The 20930-nt window shown below is 36.0% G+C and overlaps 1 protein-coding gene across 3 annotated transcripts in view; it reads left to right on the top strand.

The window, feature by feature from the left end:
• Pibf1 (progesterone immunomodulatory binding factor 1) overlaps positions 1–20930 on the top strand; it is a 245520-nt gene that overhangs the window by 138208 nt on the left and 86382 nt on the right. For all 3 annotated transcript variants that reach the window (XM_023709663.1, XM_004626308.2, XM_023709662.1), the window contains 2 exons: positions 4053–4143; positions 14700–14802. In XM_023709663.1, coding sequence (XP_023565431.1) covers positions 4053–4143; positions 14700–14802 — 194 coding nt within the window. The remainder of the gene's footprint in view (positions 1–4052; positions 4144–14699; positions 14803–20930) is intronic.

Below are 20930 nucleotides of genomic sequence, written 5' to 3'. Positions count from 1 at the left end.
AAAAAGATAATATGGTGGTATGAAAATTCAAAGATGCTACACTTGTTTTGAAGATGGAGGAGGAAACTGGGCTAAGACATATGAACAGTATCTGGAAAAGACAGGAAATGGATTCTCCCCTAGGGCTTCCAGATAGGCCGAAGCCTGCCAACACTGTGATTAGCTCAGTGAGACTGGCTTCTGACCGCTGGGACTATGAGATAATAAACGTGCATTATTTCAAGCTACAAAGTCTGGAAGCAAAAAAAAAAAAAAAAAGTCTGGAAGCACAATCACAGCAATAGAAAATTAATATACCAGCATGTGTAATGAACTTAGCAGCTCAATAATAAAAAGAAAATAACCCAATTTCAAACGTGAGCAGTTTTCCCAGTATGCCATGCCAGCCCCGCCCCTGGGGCATGCTGAGACTGGAATGAGACCAGGTGTGGTGGTGCACACCTGTAATCCCAGCGCTTGAGAAGCTGAAAACAGGATCACTAGGTGTCCAATCTGTGTAGTGAGACCCTGCAGACCCTGTACTAAATACATGAAATAAATACGACCAGTTTGAACATTTTAGAAAGGAAGATATGTGATTGGTCAGTGAACACAATAAAATGCACCATTATACATCCACCAAAATAGCTAAAATGAGAAAGACAAGTTATAGACAATTCTAATGAGAATGGGAAAGAGTTGGAAGATCTTATAAAATTAAAAGCTTATGCAGTTATCCAGTGGTTCCACACTAATTGTTAGATCTAATGAAAAGAAAACATACTATATAAAAACATTTCTATTGAATACTCAGCTTTATTCCTAATAGTTAGAAACTTGCAACCCAAAACCAAGGGTAGTAGCATGCTCCTATAATCCCAGAACTCTGGGAGGCTAAGGTAAGAGAACTGTAAGTTCAAGCCCAGATGGGCACTTTACTGAGGCCCTGTCTCAAAATAAAAAAATTTGAAGCAAGGAAAAAAAAAGGCTAGAGATGTAGCTCAATGTGAAAGCCCTCAGTTCAAACCCTGGTAACTTGGAAAATAAAGAGGAAGGGAGAGAAAGAACCAGGAGAGGAAAACAGTTAAACCATCAAATATTCATATGGTAGAATATTACTCAATAAAAAGATACAACTGATAAATTCAACAGCATGAACTTATTTAGTCTAAGAAGGCTTTCATCAAAAATATGTATGTACATATTTACTATATATATGCTACATATATTTTTTTTACTATATATTTACTATATGAGTGTGTGTGTGTGTGTGTGTGTGTGTGTATGGATACACACACACCATTTTTTTTTTTTTTTTTTTGTGGGGCACCAGGGATCAAACTCAGAAACTTGGGCCTGTCAGGCAAGCACTTGTGCTGCTGAGCTATATCGCTGGCCTGTATATTTAAATTTATATAAAATTCAAGAAAAAGTAAAATTAATCTATTGTACAATAATGTTCAGATGCTGGTGTCTGTAGCAGCTGGTAGTCACCAAGAAGTAACTGGGAAGACAGATACAAGGGAACTGACTTTTCAGATGTTCTGTATATATTCATAGAATTTTTGTGTTACACATGTGTGTCTATATCAAAATTTTTATGTTTCAAAACTCAATGAGTGGGGCTGGTGAGATGGCTCAGTGGTCTAAAGCACCTACTTAGAATAAGCTTAGCAAAGCGCAGGACCACGGTTCAATCCCCCAGCACCACATGCCAGCCAGCCCCGCCCCCTGGTAGGCTGAGCTGGCCACACACACACACACACACACACACACACACAAATAAATAAATAAAATTAAATTTAAAAAAGTTTAAAAAAAAAAAAACTCAATGAGTGTTTTATAGTATTCATTTTCACTCTGACTCTTATTAAAGCTGTTAAAATGTAAAAAAAAAAAACCTCAATGAGTATTTCTGCATTTTATGAAATATAATTTTATTTTTTTAAATTGTGTGTAAATGTTGAACAGTTATTGAAGAATTACATGGAGAAGTGTGAAAGGATGACGTGTGCAGATCTATGAACTTCCTTTGAAAGTATACAAAGTACAGTACAAAGTACATTACAGATGTATAAGGTAGAATCCCTGTGTTTTTGATGTGTACTGTGTTATTCTTTCCATGTTGAAATATTTTCCTAGAATCTTAAAAAGGTATGGAAATGAACTTTTACTGTGCTATTTAAATCATCCTAAAACCATTGTAGAATAAAACATACTTATTTGTCCTAGAATATCAATTAATGGGTTCTCTCATCATCTCACATCTGAAATTAAAATGTTATTCTAATGGTCTAATGAATATATATTGACTAATAAAATTTTAAAGATGTAAATATATTCTTTTCAGCACTAAGTATGTACAACTTTTTAAGGTTTACCATTTAAATCAGCTAATTTCATCTAACATGAAAGTGAGTATACTTTATTAGAATGTAAGCATAAAAATTACAGTATCTTAGTTATACTTGTCACTTTCTGCACAGTTAACTTTATTATTTGAATTTGAAGAGTTTAGTCTTTGGGTCTTTTTTTTTTTTTAATTTGGTACAAGGAATTGAACTCAGGACCTTGCACTTGCCAGGCAGCTGCTTGTGCCACTGAGCTATATCTCCAGCCCAAGAGTTTAGTTTTTTAAAACTAATAATCTTACATCTGAAAGCTGACCCTGGTTTATCCTGAAAAAAATGGAGAAAATTAGGGGAAAAAGGTATGAATATTTCTAAAATCTTTACTACACTACAGAAGGGCCAACCAGCAGTTACATATATAAATACATCAATAGTCATACAAATAGTCAAGCTTAACTCATGGTGTAAAATATTTGACTTTAAGTCTGAGATACTTCTGAATAGGTTCTTTTATAACGTTAAAATAATGTTTGTAATGGATAATGTTATAAAGATTTATGTTATTGACTGCTGAACTTCAGTTTTAAATGGCCTTTGCTAAAGTTTTTTTAAAGCACTTATTCTACTGAACCATCTCCCCAGCCCCTAAAAATTCCTAACTTGCAGTAAAACATTGCATTTGAACTTTTACACTACAGGGTGCCATGATAAAAGTAAATTTAGAAATAAATTATTTTCCAGGTTTTTTTTTTTAGTAATGCAATTCAGGCCATCAATACTTGCTTAGTCCTGCACATTTTCTTCAGACTAGCATACTTAAGTATATAATGTAATTATTGCAAGTTAAAATATAAGTTATTCTTCTGATAAAATGAAAATCATCAAAAAGTTATCAAGAAGAGAATTAATGAACTGGCATCATCATTTGTCATATTTTGTTTTGTTTTTTGAATAAGGGTTTTTTGTTTTGGGGGTGTTTTTTGCTCCAAATGCCTTCAGGGCAGGTTTGGCTGGCTTGAGTTGTGGGGATCGAACCACAGCAACCTGAGCCTGACTGCTTGGTTGAAGCAGCCACTTAAAGAACTGAGCTATGGGGCAGGCCCCCCATTTGTCATATTTTGTAATGTACATTTTTTGAAAAAAAAAAAACTTTGAATCCTTCAGAGTAACAAGTCTGTATATGTTACAGTGCTTTATAACAAGAAATTATAAGATACAAGCCCTCAGTGTCTTCTAAATGTAAATTAGACAAATCTGAGTGAGGATATACTTGAAGAAACTTCTAAGTGTGAATGGATTGTTTGAGATTATGCATTAGGCCTTTTTAATGTTTCTGTTCCCTCTAATTCACTTTTTTTTTTTTTTTTTTTTTTTTGGTAGAACCGGGGATTGAACTCAGTCCCTTGCGCTTGCCAGGGAAGCTCTTATTCCACTGAGCCATCTCCCCGGCCCCTATAAGGTTTTTTTTGGGTTTTTTGTTGCTGTTGTTGTTGGATTTTTTTGCTCCAAATGCCCTCAGGGGTGGTTTGGCTGGATGGAGTGTTGTGGGGATTGAACTACAGAAAGCTGAGGCTGAAAGCTTTGCCGAAGCAGCCACTTAAAGAACTGAGCTAGGGCCAGGCCCCTTCTAATTCACTATTATAACCTCATTTATTTTCACTTTGCCATGCTTTTTAAGGGAAAAGGAGGTTGTTTCACACCATGCATTTTAATGTTTTTCAGTTGAAAATGAAGATGAAGCTGAAAGGATCCTTTACTCATATGGCTACGGTGCAAACGTTCCCACAACAGCTAAAAGACGGCTGAAGCAGAGGTAAAGTCAGTGTTTGATTTATCTTACTCATCTACTCGAGCTGTGTGTAAATCACACTGCTCATTTTGATAACATGCTGCAGTGAATGACAGTGTAACATTCTTTCTTACATTTTATATGTAACTTTATTTTCAGTGTGTGTAAATATTAAATTGCTCATAAAATAAAAATAATCATGCATTTCATGTATATTTAAGTGAGTCTAATGGTGGGTAAAATAGAAGTGTAAATTAGAATTTTTATAGAATTAGATTGAGTGATAATGATGCCATTTATATTTTCTGTTCACATTAATTTCCAGTAAGAACAAATGGTTTGTAGCTGTAACTTCATATTCGATTAATTTATTATGCTTCATCTTTCTCTTTAACTGTGGTGTTTGCCAGACTTCCAAGGCCCTCTATAATGTGCCCCCACCTAGCTGTCTTTATTTGCCTGTCTACCCAAAATGAAAATGGGGTGAGCACTCTGCTTATAAAACACCTTTTTCCTCTATACCGAAATGAAGCATTTCTCCTATTAGAAGTCATTTTTCAGGTAACTCCCCCAGCTAGCTGTAAAGTTGTGTCAGGTCAGCAGTTACATCTTCTTGTTCTCCATCTTTGTGTAGTTGAATGCAGATTACCTGTTAGAAATTGTTTCTTCATGTAAGAATTTGAGGATTCAAAGTTACTTGTCATGTATTTACTTATTTACTTAGGTTGTTTGAGACATGTTCTGGCTATGTAGTTCAGGCTGGCATTGAACACATTATATAGCGCAGGCTAGCCTCAAACTTCATAGTCCTGCCTCAGCCTTTCAGCTGATGGGATTACAGGCAAGCACCACTATGCCTAGCTATGAATTAATGTAGACATATAGAGATATTACAAAATACTACGAAAATATATCCATCTTACCTTTAATAATTTTGTGCAAACTTTAATACCTCAGAGAATAAAATGTCCTTGGATATTTAAAGTGGTACAAGATATAGAACACTTTATAGGAAATAACAAAGGGACTCTTAAAACTTATATCTCTTACTTGCTGAGTGTCTGCCAAATTTAGTTTAAGAATAACTGAATAGTAAGTATATTGGTGGCTAAAATAGTCCACTTTGGTAAAAATTCAAGTATTTCTAAATTGTATATTATTTGAAAAATTCATTGTATGCTGTGTCCCTTTTTGATCCCTCCATAGGTCACAATAAGCACCCTGGAATATTTTACAATTTTAAATATTCTATATCTGTTTTTTAATCCATTGTTACTTAGGGAAGACTAGAAATGTGGTTTGTTTTGTTTTGTTTTGTTTTGTTTTGTTTTGTTTTGTTTTTTTGGCAGAACCAGGGATTGAACTCAGGCCCTTGTGCTTATCAGGCAAGCGCTTATTCTACTGAGCCATCTCCCCTGCCCAAATCTTTTTTTTTTTTTTTTTTTTTTTTCCAGAATGGGGTATTAAACTCAGACCCTTGCGCTTGCCAGGGAAGTGCTTATTCCACTGAGACATCTCCCTGACCCTAGAAATGTAGTTTCATTGGTTTAAAAAAAAAAAAAAAAGACTTCTTCTCTATAGAATTGATTAAAAAATACCAAAAATTGAAGTTTAAGGGGAAAACTCCATTTTCTTTTCTATTTTACAGCTGAGTCCCTTAAAAAAAAAAAAAAAAAAAAAAAAATCTTGTTATAAGAAAAAAAGAATTTCACTGTTGGGAACTTTCTTTCTTTATCCCAAAAGCTGAGTTCTTCTGAATTTGAAAGAATTATTATTATACCTTACTGTATTTTTAAAGAATTTTCTAAAATAGAAGTTGTTTTCTTTATATTTAAAGATTTAAAGAATCACAACTGATTCCTGTTCTACATAATCTTAACTGTCCAAATATTTCTGAAGATTTTATCACTGAGCTATCTGTGTGCCTTGAACAAGTGCCTAATGGGTGTGCTATTAATATCTGGTGCCAGCTGGTGCCAGGCATTCTTCTCATGGTGAGCCAGAGGGTTATTTTGAGGAAGTGCTTCTCAGGTCATCTAAACTAAAGGCAGGGAAAGTCAGTCCAGCTAGCCAAAAAGGACATGTATGAATTCCTACCCCCATTTAGCTAGCAACTTTTATTGAGTGCCTACTGTATGCACAAAGTTGACCAGTGGTACAAAAGACACTAGTTTAGGGTCTGATGCATATCTGAAGTTTGCAAAATCTACATTTGATTTTTTAGGGGACATTAGTTTAAAGAAAAAAAGAAAGAAACGTGTGTGTTTGTTCTTTTCAGACAGACTCTCACTGTATACTGTTTCTCAGGCAGGCCTTGAATTCAGTGTAGCCCATACTGACCTCAAACTCACAGTGATCTTTTCAACCCAAACCTCTCAAGTACTAGAATAACAGGCATGCAGTACCACACCCAGCCAAATTTAATTTTATATAAGACAAAGCAATGTCACCTTTAACAAAATCTATACTTAGTCCTTCACATTTGATAGTAAAGCAGTAATTTGATAGGTGAATTACTCAGAACACTAAATGAAATATTTGCTTATCAGTATGGTTTTCCGTGCACATATGCAGTCTATACTAAAATATATTGAATTTTTTAAATTTATTTATTTATTTTTGTGGAACCGGGGACTGAACTCAGGCCCTTGCGCTTGCCAGGCAAGCATGTATTCTACTGAGCCATTTCCCCGGCCCCAATATATTAAATTTTTAAAGGAACTTTTTTCCTGACTACTATGCAATACATTGTAGTTTTACTAAATTTGATTTAAAATTAACATATTTGAGAGGAGTTAGGTGTTATACGGTAAGACTTAATTAGAGGACGATTTCTGATTATGAATACTTATCTTACAAAATTAAAAAAATACTGGCAATCCCACCATCCAAGATAATCATTTAGGTGAGACCTTGTACCAGATACATAAAAAAAAGAAAGATTGGAAATTTATACACATATCTTTTAACATATTTAGGGCATTGTGTGTAATTCAGCAATTAATCTTTTATCCTGACGTTTTATCCTGAACATTTTCTTGTTAATGAATATTCTTCAAAATATCCAAAACAGTAATTTTCAGGACTTCTGTTTTTGAGAACTATATTGCTGTGCAGATACATAACCAATGAAAAATTTTATTAGTTGCTTTTGGCTACCTAAGAAATATTGTGAAATTAATATGAGATAATAAGGGCTGGGGAGATAGCTCAGTAGAGTAAGTGCTTGCCTGGCCAGCACAGGGCCTGAGTTCAATCCTCAGTTCTGAAAGAAAAAAAAAAAAAAAAGATATACCATGCCTGACAGAGAGTAGATATTCAGTAAGTGCTAATTGGCCATATCAGGTTGTGTATATTAAAATAAATTCCATAAAGGAAAGACTAGGGCTCCAAAACCTTTTAGCATAATTTGACTATTCATTAAGATAATTGTTTCAAAGTTTTAATGAAACATCCTGAAATGTATAAATGGACCTGAAACTAGGTTTTAGATTCACTTTCTTTGATATCAGTCAGTTTCATAGGACATTATATTATACTGTCAACTTTTTTTTTCCTATATTTAGGGCAGAGTCTACAGGTTGTTCAGGGTCTCACTACATAGATCTGGCTTGCAGTGATCCTTCTGTTTACAGCCTCCCAAGTGCTGGGATTACAAGCAAACCCCACCACGCCCAGTCTGATTCGCCATCTCAGTACACCCCAAGGGCGATACTAGCACAGCACAGCAGCGATCGAAACCTGACCACTGCGCTCTGCCGAACCAGGAGCTTTAGTCCACTGAGCTATCAGGCCAGCCCAATACTGTCAACTTTCTATAAAATAACACAATCAACTTTTCTGGTTTTAAAAATAACAATTCAAGGGGCTGGGGAGATGGCTCAGTAGAATAAGCACTTCCCTGGCAAGCGCAAGGTCCTGAGTTTAATCCCCAGTTCCACCAAGTTTAATCCCTGGTTCTGCCAAAAATAATAGTAATAGTAATAATAATAATAATAATAATAATAACTACTCAAAATTTCTCTTAATGTTATAATTATGACATTAAGGGTAATGCACACTTTGAAGTTTTATGGAAATACAAGAGCTAAATATTGTGTTAAACTTTCTGGGACACTGTGGGAAGTTGAAAAAACTTAAAGCAGATTAAAATAAAATGGTCACTTCTTGACTAAACTTGAAAACCTAAAATAATATTTTTGTTATATCAAATAAATAATGAGCTATTTTCAGTGTAGCAAATAAGATTTTGTAGTTGTAGGTTTTGATTGTGGGGCCCCTACTTGTTTTGGCTGCTCTGGATATTGGAGGACTTCTCTAAAAGTTGGTAAACGCTTCAAATTGTAAGGCTTAGTGCATACTGTTGGCTTTTTGTTAGTCCTACATGGTCTAATAAAGAGCTTTGAGCTGAAATTTTCAGTGTGCTGATCTTCACAATAAAGAAAAAAGTGAACAGAAGAACCTGAGAAAATTTTATACATTCTCATTTTTATTTCTAGGAAACTTGTACTTACTGCCATTCCATTCATGATCAGTTTAAAAGTATACATACACAGAAGCCAGTAGAGGAAGTCTGTGTAACTACAGAAATCAGTATGAGTCCACTATGGCATCCTTAGAGAGTGGATAGCACAGAGATCCACATGAAGCTTCATGTGCTCATTTTTTTTTTTTTCATTTTAAAGTAATCTTTATTCCTTGTTTAATACATGGTCTAATGTCAGGTTATTGTTTAAACAGGCATATAATTAGCTTTCTAGGATTTTTTTAAAAACACAAAGTATGCTTTAAAAGCCTTTTGGTTTTTTTTCATAATTTTACTGAGAAACAAATAGCAATGAGAAAGTTTCAAATCAAATTGGTAGGACAGTTTCAATAATTAACACACTGCATACTCTCTTCCTAGTGGTTAAGTGCTGTACAAGATGCGGACATGATATCCTACTTACAAACACCATTAGAATAAATCCCTCTATTCATTTAGAGAATGTAACTATATATCTATCCTAACCGCTTTGAATACACAGGTACAAAATAGACATTCATCTGTATCCCCTTTTTTTGTTAAGTTCTGTTGAATATTATAGGTGCTCATTTTTAAAGCCATTTTCATGCTGTGCTGATGGAGAAAAAACCTGATCTGTTCAGATTGAAAAAGATCAGAAGGCCAAATGTCATTTCAGACCAAGTAACTAATTAACATGCCTCACATATATACTTATTTACTTGGAGTGCTGATAATTCTAAGAGAACCACAACGATTTAAGGGACTCAAAACAAACCAGAAATCTTCCACTGTGCTTTGACATCTTAGGAATCAAGCTTTGCCAGGTCTTTGCTGGCTGAGCTAACAGTAAGAGTGTGTATACTAATGCTGCCAGTAACAGATGTGAGAAAAATATCCCATATTGAGAAGTGAACTATGGAAAAAACTAGGGGAAAACCCTTTACAGAATAATTTCACTAGGTAACATACGGGGTTTTTGCTTAATTAAATATAAAACTCTTCATTTGTGATAGTTTCTAGATGAGGTACACCTTAAATGTAATGCAAGTAAAAATTACACAGCAGTTAAAATAATTACAGAGAACTATTGTGTGTTGTACCTACTTTATACATGCACTTTTTTTATAAGGTACCAACAGATACGTTATAAAAATTTTGCTTTCTTGAGAATTCTGTAACAAAAACTAATGGTCAGCAGAGTTATTTTCCCTGTCTATATTTGTAGTTACTGTTTGTTTGTTTTGGAAGGAATTGAACTCAAGACCTTGTGCTCACCAGGAAGGTGCTATGCCACTGAGCTACATCCCCATGTAGTTATTTCTTATATAAAACTTAGAAAAGATATGTTTTCATTGTGTGTGCATTGTGTTGAGGTGATGTAAGCTCAGTTGTAGTTAATCAGTTCTTCATTTGCCTTGGTTGGAATTTCAGTTAAACTCCCCTTCCCATCCATACTCCAAATTTCTTAAGAGATACTGAGGTTCTCCAGGCTTGGAGTATAGCTTGTAGAACACTAGTCTGAGTGTTCTCCTTAGCTGTTACCAACTTTCTTCTGCACACTGACAGAGCATGGACCTGACCTGTACTTCAGGGTAAAATCCAAACTGAGCTTGTCCTCCCAGGCCTATCATCAGCTGTCGCTGTCTGTGCATCTCTGGCTTCAACTGCACCATGCACCGTACATGATTGGTGATACTGCTTAGAATGTCTTCCTTAGTAATCTAGTAGATCTCCAGGTAGAAATTATAAGTTTTCAGGTTCTATGTACAGAATGTTTTTTTAATAATGGTTAATTAAACGATTCACAAGTATCTTTGTAAATCAGAGTGTTTTCATTCAACCTATTTTCCTGTATTAATAGATATTCATAACTAAAACATTGTGAATTTTCATTTTACGAATATTACAATGAGAAAAATCTTTTTCTTGTGTTTTTGATGTGCTGTCTGTGCTTTATGTTCCTCTTAATAAAATCTATTCTTAATAACTTGTAATATCCCTTAAAGAAAGATTTCACTATTTTTTATTGTTGCTCTTTTTTCTATTTGGAAATGGTATTGCACTTCCAATTCCACTTGAAACCTGGAAACCTTTATACCATTTTTGGTGTATCTATAAAGAAATGTATTCTGTTATTGCCGCAAATGAACTTTTAAAATTGTATTGGAGACCAACATTATCAGTGTCATCCATGTATCATAAATGAAATAATAGTCACAGTCCTTTCTGTCAGCATCAGTTCCTAGAAACTGTTTCACAATAAAAGTGTACTATAAACTAGTAATCAAAACAGTATACAACATACTTCAGAGCAATTTTAAGACATACTAAGAACTCAGGTGTGTTGGCACACAGCAGTAATACTCAGGTGGCTGAGGCAGGAGAATCACAAGTTTGAGGCCACCCAAGGCTAAATAATTTAAGTAAGTTCACAGCCAGCCTGCCCTATATAGAAAGACCTTGTCCTTTAAAAAAAGAAAGAAAGAAAGAAAAATATGGTCATAAGATGTTTTCTTCTACCTTGAGTTGTTTTTCCTCATTAAGAATCTCTTCACCAGAATCAGAGAAATTCTTGGATTCTTGTAAGAGAGAAATCCTGGTTTTAAAGTTTAAGCACTATCATAAAATAATCTCTTAAATCAGTGTTTTATATCATATGATATTTTTCATTGGTCAGTATTGCCATATCTGCAAAAGAGTTTTATATAATTCCCAAACAAAATAAAAAACACCCAAAACAAATAACAATTTTAACATTACTAAGCTTGATATCTTGCAGTCATTATCTTCATATTGTTGGTAATGGTAGACTTTTGTGTCTCATTATTTCTTGATCTCTTTGTAAAAAAATACAGATTTTATTTACATAAAATTTCCATCTCATCCATAACTATTCTGTGTAGTTGCATTTAATTTGTTTATTGTTCTATATTGAATAATACATAAATCATGGTCTGTACCTTCAGTAAGTGCTTTTTGAGAAATTGCTGTATATAAAAGCTTGTAATGCTAAGTTCTGTGGGAGATGAAAACATGAGGGAAACTGACACCTGTCTTACTTAAAGGGTGAGAATGAGAATGAAAATGTGGCTGAAGATACTTTCAGAGTTTTTTTAAATTAACCTGATGCAAAGCAGAGCTAATGGTATAAAATACTAATGCTTGCAAATATTTACTAACATCAACAGATTTTAAATGTAAAGGGCTGGCCAAATAACTCAGCAGATTAAAATGCCTGCAAGCAGGCACAGGGGCCAGGGGTTCAATCCCCGGACCTGCCGTTCTGGCCCTGCCCCCAGGGCGTGCTGAGCCGGCAGTTGAGACTGGGGGTGGTGGCGCACACCTGTAATCCTAGCTCTTGAAAGGCTATAAACAGATGGATCACTATGATTCCAATCTAGTAGTGAGACCCTGAACACCATGTAAACCCTTTCCTAAAATTAAAAAAAAAAAAAATTAAATGTAAACATGTAAAATTAACATTAAGATTTATTTTGTTGTGAGGGATATAGCTCAGTGGCACAAGCACCTGCTTGATGAACTCAAGTCATGAATTTGATTCCCAGCACAACAAAAAAGAATGCAAAAGAATTTTGTTAGTAGAAATCTTAATATTTAGTTCAAGTCAAATTAGAAAGACCTGCTCCACCCCCTGGGTGTGCTGAGACTGCCACTAAGACTGAGCACTGTGGTGTGTGCACCTGTAATCCCAGCTCTTGGGAAGCTGAAAACAGGAGGTATGAGTACAATCTATGTAGTGAGACCCTGTAGACCCTATACTAAATACATTTAGAAAAAAAAAAAAGACCTTGCTATATTTTCACTAGAGAATGAAAAACAGGTAAGCACCTAAAAATGGTAGACGCTTTAAAAATTTATAAAGGAAGAAAATAGTTTAGTGGATCTGTAAAGCTAGTGGGGATTAGGGGATCAGAAGGCTGTGGAGAGAAATTGGGGAGGAGAGAGGGTAGTGGTCAGGGGGCACAGAATTTCTTTGGAGGATAATGAAAATGTTCTGAAATTAGGGTCTAATGATATTTGCACAAATAAATATACTATAAATTATGGAATAGTATGCTTTAAATGGGTGGGCTTTCTTGTAGGTTAGTTGCATGTCAGTAAAATTATGTATTAAAAAACTGTCAATAAAGTGGTTTCTAAATGGGAATGGTTTGAACATTTTCTTTCCATTTCCCAGTATCTGTTACACACTTCGGTCCTTCAAATGAGGAAAATAAGAGAGGGAGAAATGGAGGGAAAAACTCCCCCCTGCCACTGCCACCAAAGAGAATAGAAGAAAAAGTGGAAACATAGATTTTGTAAATAAAGAGGGAAGAGGGTAGAAGGGTGGAGAATGGAAAGAAAGAAGGAAGATGTATCATGTACAGATTCAAGTTCTCTTTTTTTAATGCATTTAGTACAGAAGATACAAGGTCTACGGGGTCTCACTATGTAGATCGGACTCGTAGTGATCCTCCTGTTTTCAGCCTCCCAAGCGCTGAGATTACAGGCATGTGCCACCATGCCCGGTCTAAGTTCTCTTTGATGAATGTTATCATTATGTATATGGAAAATGTAATAATAAAAATGATAATGATAGAATAAATTCTGTAAGTGCATATCAAGTGAATAAATACCCATTGCATATTTAGAAAATGAAATAAAATAAAATGGTTATCATTGGGCATAATGGTTCATGCCTGTAACCCCAGCACTGGGGAAGCTGAGGCAAAAGGATTGCCTCAAGTTCAAGGCCAGCCTGGGCTGCACAGTAAATTCACAGCCAGCCTGAACTGCACACTGAAACCTTGCTTCAGAAAGAAGGAAAAAAAGTTTTAGAAATCTGGAAATGGAGCTCTTGCTATTTTAAGAATTCTCTATCTGGAAAAACAAATTCTATGTACTGTGTATAATACTTGAGATGATAAAGAAGACAGAATATAAAGGCAGGACAAAGGACAGCACAGTCGGAAGTTCTGAAAGTGAGATCCTTCAAGTGTGGAATTGCCTGGCAAATAATATTACGTCAGTGAAAGCACTTTGGATTGCTCTTCTTACTGGGTTTGGATCGCTTATGCTTGTGAGCAGCTGTATTAAGCTCTGAGTTGTATCCAGTCTGCTATAAGAAACAGACTAACAGATGACTTGAGTGTCGCATATGTTGCTGTCAAATTAACAAAGTTAGACCCAAGATTTGACAAATTATCAGCATGCATACAGTAACATTAATTATACAAAAGCATGTGAAATACAAACTTACTTTTCAAAGAAAGCTGTATTATTGGGGGGAAAAAAAGTTGTCAGTAAACAAGAACTGATGTCTTTTCCAGTTCTAACTTCAGCTGATTATTAAGGCATGATACTGTGTCATTTGAGCGGATAGAATATTAGGTCTAAACGAACATTTTTTTCAGCTTATGTCTTAAAAATTAAATTGGAACGTTTCCCATTTAATGTGTTTTTAAACACTGAAGGTCAGTACAAAGAATGTAGTAGTACCAGTCATCAGAGGGATGGTTTCCCTCACCACAAGATCTTTGCCTTTACTGTGGATATGCTCCAACTTTTATGTCTACTCTATCCCCACTTGCAGTAAAAACTCTGCTCGGTTGTATTTTGTATTACAGAATGCATTGTGGTGTCTGAGGTAAACGTGGATACTTGTCAAAGTGCAGTTTTATTATTGTTTGCAGTATTTCAACTAATTTCTTGATTTGTTTGTAATTGGGAAAGTTTTTATAAAAATGGAGAGCTACAAATTGCTATGTTGTGGTCTTTTCAAGTAAGTATCATAATGTAGCTCTCCACTTTTATAGCAAAAGCTAGAAACCATTAGCATAGTAATCAATATGTCATAGTTATGGAGATTTTAATGTTATTTTCAGAATTCTGATTTGTTGAGTTCTTGGTCTCCTGCTATTAATTATTTGGCTCCATCTTTTTTCTGTTAATAGTTAAGAATTATTGGAAAATGTCAGTTTTCTAGCACAAACACATCTTGAGTATTTTCAATGGCATTCCACTTTGGTAAGCATTCATTTTTTTTTTTTTTTTTTTCATTTTATTCACTTAGTGTCCACTTGGCAAGAAGAGTGCTTCAGTTAGAAAAACAAAACTCGTTGATTTTAAAAGATCTGGAACATCAAAAGGACCAAGTAACACAGCTTTCACAAGAGGTAAATAACTTAAGCAGAAGAAAGACATATAAAGAAATATAGTGTTCATTTTAAATCTCTGTAATTCCTTTATTTTATGAGTATTTTTTTTTTAAAAAAGGCATTTGTACAAAATGATTTCACAATTCATGAAACTAATTGTTAAGGTCCTATAAACAACTTACAGTGTATGGAAAAGCTCAGAACAAGAGCAAGATTCAGTGCTCAGACTGAGTGTAAGTGCGAGCTAGACAAAGCTTAGATTTCTGAGAATATCAACCATCAAAACAAGTTGGACAAATTTTGGTGAGTTTTTTTTTGTTGTTGTTGTTTTTTACTGATACCTTACTTTTTAAATACTTTCTTTAAATTTCTCTTCAGTAGAAAGTTACTTATTAAGCACTTAAAGTTAGTTTACCCTTAGAAATTGTTTCACATTCATTCTCTTTTCCTTTCCACCTTACAGTCCATTATTTAAAGAGCACATATTTTACATTGCATTTTTAGCTCCCTCATTAATATCCATTTTTCTTTTGACATTTCAGCCCATGAAACAATTAGAACCAAAGCTACCCCCTTACTAGTGTTCTTTTTATTTTCTGACCTTCAACATAAGTTTTTCTATGTCAATATTTTAAAACTTATAGGGGCCGGGGAGATGGCCCAGTGGAATAAGCGCGTCCCTGGCAAGCGCAAAGGCCTGAGTTCAATCCCCGCTTCCGCCCAAAAAAAAAAAAAAAATTAATATATACCATATATTCCTTGATTTCCTAAGGACCTGTTCATATTTGTCTTTGTATTATCATATATTAAAGCACTTTTATTATGACATTAAGAGGATCTCTATCCTGGTTGTTTTGTTTTTAATTTTTATGTATTTGGTATAGGGTCTCACTATGCAGCTCAGACTTGTAGTGAGCCTCCTGTTTTCAGCCTCCCAGCACTGGGATTACAGGCATATACCACCATGACCGCTTTCATGGCTGGCTAAGCGCATCAGGGGTGGGGCCACCGCAGCATGCAGTCCTAGAGATCGAACCCTGGTCCCTGTGCTTGCCTAAATAGGTGTTTAGTTCGCTGAGCTATCTTGCCAACCCTCTATCCTAAGCTTTTTTAAGAAACAAGTATTTCATATTATTACAGTGCCCAGCATGACTTACTGCTCAGGGTGAATAACAGTCAGCCAGCTTTCCGAAAGGGGTGTGAGGGAAGACTGTCCTCTGTCGCATGTGCTTGTGTCTGTGGCATGCAACTGATACAGGCTGCCTAATAATGTTACTGGATATAGATAAGAGCAGAAGTTGTCAGCAGCATACCATTACATAATGTATGTACCATATGCATAAAGTGCACATTTGTAAACTAAATTTAAGTGTATCTACAGGAAATAATGAAATAATTCAACACTGATGAGCTTTTAAAGATTTGTTCCCTTGTTTTTATTTTATTTTTTTTTAATTATTTTGTTTTATTTATGTGTGTGTGTGTGTGTGTGTGTGGCCAGCTCAGCCCACCAGGGGGCAGGCTGGCTGGCATGTGGTGCTGGGGATTGAACCGCGGTCCCTGTGCTCTGCCAAGCTTGTTCTAAGTAGGTGCTTTAGACCACTGAGCCATCTCACCAGCCCCCTCCCTTGTTTTTAATAAAATTGATTTATCATAATTTTTTTTTAATTATGGTTACATTTAGCAGCCAACTCATTTCCTAAAAAGTTACTAGTTAACCAGGCATGGTAGTGCACATCTGTAATCCTAGTACCTCAGAGGCTGAGGCCAGAGAAGTACTGAGTTTAAGGCTAGACTGGGATACATATGGAATCTAAGCCCAGGCTGTATGTAACAAGACCCAGTCTCGAAAGAAAGAAAAAGAGAGAGGGGGGGGGGGGAGAAAAAAAGAGAGAGAAAGAAGAAAAGAAAAGGAGAAAGAGAAAGAAAAAACAATTTCCAGTTACTTTCATGAGCTAGTATAAGCTGATTCCAGCTCAGTACTGTATAGAAGCACAGAAAGATCAGTACAGAAGCAGATGAACCTTTGGCCAGGTACTGTGGCTAGTAATCATAGCCAGCTGAGAGGCTGAGACTGGAGGGTCATGAGTTCAAGCCCAGCCTAGGTGGCATAACAAAATCCTGTCCCTCCCCCACAAAAAATTTCCCCTAAATAAACTTTTGCTTGCTAGTATAGATCTCTCATATTGGTGGGGGGTTTTGTCAAAGACAGGGTTTCACTGTACAGTTCAGGCTGGCCTTGAATTCACTTTGTAGCCCAGACTGACTTTGAACGTTCAGGGATCCTCCTACCTCAGCCTCCCAAGTGCTGGGATTACAAGCCTGCACTACCATACCCAGCTTCTCATACTGGTTTTAATTTTATATAACCTATCAAAATACTTTTACAAAATAAAATATTAAATATATGCTTGCATATTTATGCATCTTTATATTTTTTAAAACATTTCCAGCCTCTCTGGGCTCTTCAGCTAATGAAATAAGAATTTTTATGTGTGTATACACTCTCATATAAGTTGTTAGGGGAAAGAAAATTAAGAGCATTTATAATTTATATGAAGCAATTTTAAAATAAACTGTGGCTTATATTGGGGAAAAACCTTAAATACTTTAAATATTGAAATATTTGTGATGTGAAATAGAATGATGGCTAGAATTTGCCTTAAAATATTCCATGGAAGCCCAGCCAGATAGCTCAGTGGACTAAAGTGCCTGCTTAGGCAGAGTATAGCAGCCATGGTTCGATACCCAGCACCACAAGCCGTGCCGGCCCTCCCCCATGGCATGCTGAGACAGGGACTGAGACTGGGAGTGGTGGCATGTGCCCATAACCACAGCTCTTGGGAGGTTGAAAACAGGAGAATCACTACAAGTCCGATCTACATAGTGAGACCCTGTACTTGAATACAGAAAGAAATAAATAAATAAGTAAAAATAGAGATTAAAATTGCCACAGGATCTATGCTTTGGAACAGGTTGAATGTTTTTTTTTTCTTTTCAAAGTTTTATTGATAAAACATATAGCAATGAGACAGTTTCAAATCAAATCGAAAGTACAGTTTCAACAAATAATACACTGCATATATTCTTCTTAGTGGTTAATTGCTGTACAACATGCAGACTTGTGATCCTACTTACAAACACCATTAGAAAAAATCATTCTATTCATTAAGAGAATGCAACTATATATCTATCCCAACCACTCTGAATACACAAATACAAAATGGACATTCATAGTTATACCCCATTTTTTTTAAGTTCCGTTATTGAATATTATAGGTGTGTAAACTCAGCAAAATATTCTAAAAGAGTCCAGTAGCCCATAATAGCATTGGGTCTTCTGTTTAACTGACAATGTCAGAAATTATTGACCTGAGTCCCCCACAGCTCAACATAACAACATGGCTTTACTTCCTATATTTCATCTTCATACTTCTCCACTGGATGGTTAAGACCAAGGTAAAGCAGGACCTATGCAACAAGAGTTGTAGCTTTTTGATCTGAGAAGGTCAGTGAAATGCCCTCAGGATTTATGCTGAGATCCTGTACCTCAGATTGTAGAACCTTTGTCAGTGTCAGCCATGTGGATGAGTCACGGCCAGTGCTTGACCAATGTGCTCTCTGTGAAAGCCTGAGAGAGTGTCTTCTCTCCATGTGACTCTCCTTAGGCACACTCTACGTCATCGATCACTTTCCTCTTTGGCCCCATAATCTTCTTGATCAGAAAATTTGGGACACTACCGAGGTACATGACGTTACAGTACAAGTTCTCATATGTCCTGAGTCTTAATTGACCTTAGAGGGCTAGGGCCAAAATGTTGGCTTTCCTTGTAGCCCTCCTTTTTCTCTAATTTTGGTCTGCAAACTTAGGTTGTTAACCATCCAGAAGACAAGCTCATTGTTATTATCAAACGATTTAGGCTATCAAGCTTAACCTCACTACAGGTTGAATGTTTAAACTTGGACATAATGAGACATAATGCACAGATACAACTCATAGCTAATTTTAGACATACAACTGAGTCATATGCTATTTGGATTATGGCAGTGATTATGCATAAATGGGTTGCCAAAATGAAAATGCTATGTAGTACTCAGAATGAAGAAACTTCCTTTTTTAGCAGATTTTTGCAGTATAATCAGTACACACTTGGGCCAGGTATGGTGGCACACACCTGTAATCCCAGCACTCAGGAGGCTGAGGAAGAGTCCCACTGTGAGTTTAAGACCAGGCTAGGTTACATAGTGCGTTCAAGGCCAATCTGAACTGTATAACAAGGTCCTGTCTTTAATTATATGTATACATAATTGCTTCAAAGAAGAGTGGCGTACCATGGCAGAAGGGCATGACAGAGGACATGTTCACCCCATGGCAGCCAAAAAACAGAGCAGTATACTCTTTTAGGTTCTGCCCCACTGTGACCCTCCTCCAGCAGATCCCACTGCAAGAAACACCTTCAGCCATGGATTTCTCAGTGGATGAATCCATTATGAGTACAAGACTCCCAGGAGCCTGTCACCTTCCAGAGTTCCCATCTCTGGGTGCAGGATGCTTTGGGGGAGTGTTTTAGGTCTAACCCCAGCATACTTTGTGTTGTACTCTTTTTTTCCAGTATCTTCATTCTGACTAATTATTTCAGAATTTACTTATAATTCACTTCCTTCCATTCTACAGTATAGATGTACTTCAGTTTATGTATTCACTTGTTGATGAACCTTTGGGTCTTGCCACCCAAACAAAGCTGTTATACATACCTACGATCAAGTTTTTGCATGGGCATTTGCTTTAGTTTCTCTTTGGGTAAATATAGAAATTGAAATAGATCTTATGTAGGTGTTTACCATGTTAAGAAACTGCCAAATTGTTTTCCAAACTGTTAGCACCATTTCACATTTCTGTCAGAAGAGCCTAAATTTACAGTGCTCCCACTTCCTTGCCTTGATATGGCCAGTCCTTTTCATTTGATCCACTCTAATAATAGTGGGTATAAAGTAGCATCTCACTATGATTCTTAATTTGCATATCCCTAATGACTAATGATACTGAAATTTTTCATTGATGGCTCTTTGCCCTTTACTTATCTTCTCTAGGAAAGTGTTCATTCATAGTTTTGTCCACTCTATCAAAATATCTTTTACAATTGAGTTTGGAGCCATATTTGCATGTTCTACATTCAGTTCATCAGATAGGTGATTTGCAAACATTTTCTCTCTGTAGCTTGTCTTTCTATCTCTTCAGAATGTTTTTCACTGGATGTGATAGTGCACATATGTAACCCCAGCTCTCTGGTGGCTGAGGCAGAAGGAGCGTCTTGAGTCCAGATCAACCTGAGCTATATAGTGAATTCAAGACAGGTTGTAGTACATAGCAAGAGCTTATCTCAAAGGAAAAAAAAAATGTTTTTTGAAGAGATATTTCTGTCAAGGGCAGCCTGCCATCCTTTCATTCTTTATGAATTGTTTTTTTCATGTTATATCTAAAATATCTTTGCCTTCAGCTTAACATGGTAACGCATGCCTGTAATCTCAGCACATGGGATGCAGGGGCAGGAGGATTAAAAGTTCAAGCCCAGCCTGGGCAGTTTAGCAATTTAGCAAGACCCTTTCTCAAAATTAAAAAAGGGGGGGCTGCCAGGGAGATGGCTCAGTAGAATAAGCGCTTCCCTGGCAAGCGCAAGGGCCTGAGTTCAATCCCCGGTTCTGCAAAAAAAAAAAAAAAAAAAAAAATTTAAAAAGGGGGGCGCTAGGGATGTGGCTTAGCTAAGGACCTGAGTTCAGTCCACAGTGCCAGAAAATAAAACCAAAACACGCCATCTTGCTATTTATTTTCATTTGTCTCACTTATCCATCGTTTGTTCTCTTTTCTTTTCCTGCCTTCTTTTAGATGGAGTATTTTTGATCATCCCATTTTGTCTTTGTTGCTTGTTGGCTATAATTCATTGTTTTCTCATTATAGTACCTGCCCTAGATAATGGGCATAGAATATGGGTATAATATGAGTATAACCCAGTGGGGCAAGGTAGTGATGGCCCTGATACTCAGACCCTTGCAGAGGAGGTGTTGCAGGTTTATGGTCAACCTGGAATACATGATGAGACCTTGTCTCAAAAAAAAAAAAAAAAAAAAAAATGACCTTGTACTTTTAT

The sequence above is a fragment of the Octodon degus genome, unplaced genomic scaffold (assembly GCF_000260255.1).
Source record: "Octodon degus isolate 3935 unplaced genomic scaffold, OctDeg1.0 scaffold00013, whole genome shotgun sequence".
NCBI classification, from domain to species: domain Eukaryota; kingdom Metazoa; phylum Chordata; class Mammalia; order Rodentia; family Octodontidae; genus Octodon; species Octodon degus.
The sequence above is the reverse complement of the archived record's forward strand: the minus strand, read 5'-3'. Positions and strand labels throughout refer to the sequence as shown.